Source organism: Ursus maritimus, unplaced genomic scaffold (assembly GCF_017311325.1).
Source record: "Ursus maritimus isolate PB19 unplaced genomic scaffold, ASM1731132v1 scaffold_16, whole genome shotgun sequence".
In the NCBI taxonomy this organism is placed as follows: Eukaryota; Metazoa; Chordata; class Mammalia; order Carnivora; family Ursidae; genus Ursus; species Ursus maritimus.
This window is the reverse complement of record NW_024424008.1, coordinates 44476759-44481349: the sequence shown is the minus strand read 5'-3', so window position 1 is coordinate 44481349 and position 4591 is coordinate 44476759. Positions and strand designations below refer to the sequence as shown.

At 41.2% G+C, this 4591-nt stretch overlaps 1 protein-coding gene across 1 annotated transcript; it reads left to right on the top strand.

Annotated features, from left to right (window-relative positions):
• The first annotated feature begins 478 nt into the window (after positions 1-478).
• LOC103656265 (putative olfactory receptor 10D3) lies at positions 479-1417 on the top strand. The gene has a single exon (XM_008683624.1). The coding sequence runs from the start codon at positions 479-481 to the stop codon at positions 1415-1417; it is 939 nt and encodes a 312-aa protein (XP_008681846.1).
• Positions 1418-4591: the final 3174 nt, after the last annotated feature.

Sequence of the window (4591 nt, the reverse complement as noted above, 5' to 3'; positions counted from 1 at the left end):
CTTTCTGAAAAATCAGAGACAGAAAATATGATGTTGTCAGAGGCAGTGGTCCACAAATACAGTGATTCCTAAGTTGTAGTTCATATCTCAACATATGAAAAAGGCCCTGGTTGATTCTGAGGCTTCCGATATCTTTCCTCTCTGAAAGAGCACACATTTGTGTGGGCCCTGTCCTTCCCTTTGAAAATCTTTGTTCTAAGATGCTTTTTTTTTTTGAAGTATTGTTTTAATAAGCAACGTCTGCATTTAGAATCAGTATAACAAAAATATTTGGCACAGCAACCATTAAGTTTTCTATGGCAACTATATTCCAGTTAAAATACCCTGTGATATGGTCATCAGCAATATTTCCTTAACTTTGAGCCAAAATGCTATCATTTCAATTACACATTTCATTTGCCCAGTATGTTCACTAACATCACGCCAGGGCATTCTTCCATGTCCTCTGCTTCCTTTTCCTTCCCTAGGACTATCTCTCATGGAGAAGAAGAACTGCTCGGTGGTGACTGAATTCATCCTGCTGGGGATTCCACACACAAAGGGGCTGGAAACTATGCTTTTTGTCTTGTTCTTGCCCTTCTATGCCTGCACCCTGCTGGGAAATGTGTCCATCCTCGTGGCTATTCTTTCTTCCTCTCGCCTTCACACACCCATGTATTTTTTCCTGGGGAACCTGTCTGTGTTTGACATGAGTTTCTCTTCTGTGACGTGTCCTAAAATGCTGCTGTACCTCATGGGACTGAGCCCACTCATTTCCTATGAGAGCTGTGTCTCCCAGCTCTTCTTCTTCCATTTCCTTGGCAGCATTGAATGTTTCTTGTATACCGTGATGGCCTATGACCGCTTCACTGCTATCTGTTACCCTCTGCGGTACACAGTCATCATGAGCCCTCGAATCTGTGGGGCTCTGGCTGTGGGCACATGGCTGTTAGGGTGTATCCATTCCAGTATCTTGACTTTGCTCACCTTCACTTTGCCATACTGTGGTCCCAATGAAGTGGATCACTTCTTCTGTGATATTCCAGCACTCTTGCCTTTGGCCTGTGCTGATACATCCCTAGCCCAGAGGGTGAGTTTCACCAATGTTGGCCTGGTATCTCTCCTCTGCTTTCTCCTAATCTTTTTATCCTACACTCGAATCACCATCTCCATCTTGCATATTCGTTCAACAGAGGGCCGCCGCCGGGCCTTCTCCACTTGCAGTGCCCACCTCATTGCCATCCTTTGTGCATATGGGCCCATCATCACTGTTTACCTGCAGCCCATGCCCAATCCCATGCTGGGAACTGTGGTTCAAATTCTGATGAATCTGGTAGGACCAATGCTGAACCCTTTAATCTATACCTTGAGGAATAAGGAAGTTAAAACAGCCCTAAAAATAATTTGGCACAGGACAAACCATGTTCCTGAGAGTTAGTAAGAGTGGATGGATGGGTTGACGGCATGGAATTCTTTCTGGCCCCACATGCAAAATATCCTTCTAGAATCCTAACGTGACTTTTCGGCACACGCTGAAGGGCATGGCTCACTCCATCACAATCCTTTATCATTTTGTCTATTTTATTTTCTTGTTTTACCTGTCTGCTCCCCCAGCTTCAAAATAACCATCTGGGTTGCTGTTATTTTGCCTTTCTTCTGGAGAACCTCTACAGGGAAGGAAGGAAGAAAGGAAGAAAGAAAGATGTTCTTTGCCCCTGCAGCATTTTGTCTACCTTTCCCAGCTCATGTTCCTCTAAATTTTGTATGAGACCAAGTTTATGAGGAAAGGCAATAAGCTGGAGAAATGGATTCTAAATAACTGATTGAGAGCATGATAGGATCTTCTCTTTCAATATGAACAGACTAAACGTCAAAGGCAAAATAAAATGTTTTCTCTGCCTCCTCAACTGAATGAAAGGGGAATAACTTAGAACTTATCAGCAAAGATGCTTTCCTCTCCATCCCATGATTGTCCTCATGCCTGTTTTCTCCCCTTGTAGGTCCTTAGGCAAATACAATTAGCTCCCAACTATGTAAGGAAAGTGAAAGCTTTGTGACTAGCGCTCTAGACCAGATGCTTCCATTGCACTACCAGCTCATAGTGTGATTATGAGTGTGATAAAACCGTGGTCTTACTGGGTCGGATTATTAGACTAAACCAGTGATTTTCCAAGGAAGACTCAAAGAGCCCCAGGGTTCCTGTGAATTTATTCTAAGGCTTCCAAGTTATGCTCCTTTGTGTCCTTGTTTCAGTTTGCTGGAGAGACAGTGGAGTGAGTGGCGCTCTATGCTTTAACCCTCCTCCCTCTTCATTTCTTAATTAGAAATCAAGTTGTCTGCGGCAACCACCACTTGGGTTCTCCTTTCAGCAGAGCCATTCACTTTATCCAATAAATAGTTTCATAAAGAAGAACAGGACCTAGTAGTTCCCAGAGATTTTCTCCATTCCCTCCCACAATACGCTCAAGCAATCTTTAAAAATTTTTAAAGTAACAGCAAGTTTTGCTTCAGGAATATTGAAATTCAGTTAACAAAACATTTACAAGATACATGTATTTAGCTTATTCAATAATTTCTTCTCCGAACCCCCAATTAGGAGATGGTGGGAGGCCTAAGGCCTAAACAATAAAATATAGCTTAGTGTTGTTCCTTAAGGAGGATTCAGATCCTGTGAATCCATTAACATTCTTGCTACTATAATAAAACAAGGAAGGGGGACACAAACCATGTACATTGAGCCAACTTTAAAGTCTCCATAAAGGTGTACTCTAAATCATGTTGGTCAGAGCACCAAACACAAAGTATTTTATGTTTTTCATGCCTGGAATTCTGCCATTAAAAAATGAATTAGGTGATGAGCATTAAGGAGGGCATTTGATGTAATGAGCACCGGGTGTTATATGCAACTGATGAACCACTAAATTCTACCGCTGAAACTAATAACAAAATAAATTAAAAAAATTAATTTCCTCCCAAATTCTATATTCTCTTTTCAAAAGCAAATTCCCCTGGAAGTAACAGAAATGAGAAAGAGAGCTGTCTAGTTTATGGTGGAGGGAAAGAGAAACAAAAAAGCAGATGAGAAGATATGTCGATATGGTTTTCTAGGTTTCGATTTGGCTCAAGTTCAGCCTAATACCCTCAAATCTCTTTTCCAGCAAGACACCCTGGAGAAGTAATTATTAAATATCTGTTTTGCAGCAGATACTATTCTTGTGCTAAGTCTATAAAGATGAATAAGGTCTCTGTCCTGAAGGATTCCACCACTTGATGTTAGAATCGGATATTATAGAATAGTCCATAATAAAATGTGATGATACCAACAGAAAACACTCCCTAGTGCTTACCACACGCTAGGTATTTTCATAAACATTTTACATATACTAACTCATCTGACCCTCACCATAATCCTTTTAAGTATCAGTAGTAGTAGTATCTGCATTTTATACATGCGAAGCTAAGTAATTTTCCCAGCTAGTAAGTCACAAAACAAGAATTAAAAGTCCTACCATCTGACTCCAGTGTCCTTTCTTTTAATAACTGAATGACAACATCAGCACCATAAACACAGAGAAAGTATAAAAGCTCAGAGGAGTGAGTGATTATTTCTATGTAGGGGTTTTGGGGAAGGCTTTGCAGAAAAGGTGGCATGGGAGCTAGGCTTTAAAGGATGAATAATGGGGGAGGTTGAGTAAATGTCAGACAGAGGGTTGGAAAGAGCATAGAGTAAAAGATCAGGGGACATCTCGAGGAAGCAGGGATGGTGTGATGTAAGCATCGTTTTCAGGGAAAACAAAATTGGTGGAATAGAAGATGATTGGAAGCCTGAGTGGAAATGAGGAGAGAAACAGTAGGGAGACAAAAGAGGGTGATGGAAAGGAGATTAATCAAACTATTGGGTTTCATATGTATGTAGGGATGTCCTATATCTATATTTACCAGGGGAGTTTGTGCATGATTGTTAATGATGCCTAAAGTGCTCTGACTTGTGAGAGAAATCATATGGACACCGAGACCCAATCAAAGTGTGGAGGCTTAGTATGACCTACGTCTGCCAAGAATATTTGCCGGTCCAGCCAGTGCCAAGCATATTGTGGGCAGGGCACTTCATTAACAGAGAGAACTCTGCTCTCTTACACTCTTGTGGGGAGCACTTAACACTTAACACTAACTAATCTTTGCACCATCAGAGGTAGGCTGTCCCAGTCAGCTACGTAGCTCCCAGGACCCTTTGTCCTCCCTATCGGAGCTCATGCAGCAACTTTGTGGTAGAAGTAGGACTGGATCAAAACCTCCAATTTCTCTGTCCTACGTTCTGTCAAGTAGAACCACTTAGATTTTTTCTCAAATGTGAGTAAGTAATGTTCTGTTTTTCTATATTATTATATAGAGTTATATGTATCATAGGTTCTTAATTTTCTAAACCTAAGGGAATCGTGCTTCAGTATCTATGCATGCTCGTCTGCACGAGTTGGTGTTCATGATTAAAGGTTGAGGGATAAGCCACAGTAAAACTGAGTGCCTCTCTGAAAATATGCTCTCAACTCAAAACAACTGCCATCACAAAGGATCAGATAGAGAGATGTTTTGCTTTGTTAAGTGGAATGTCTCA

What these genes read in the sequence shown, in the direction of transcription:
- LOC103656265 (XM_008683624.1), top strand. Translation starts at nt 479, where the DNA reads ATGGAGAAGAAGAACTGCTCGGTGGTGACTGAATTCATCCTGCTGGGG.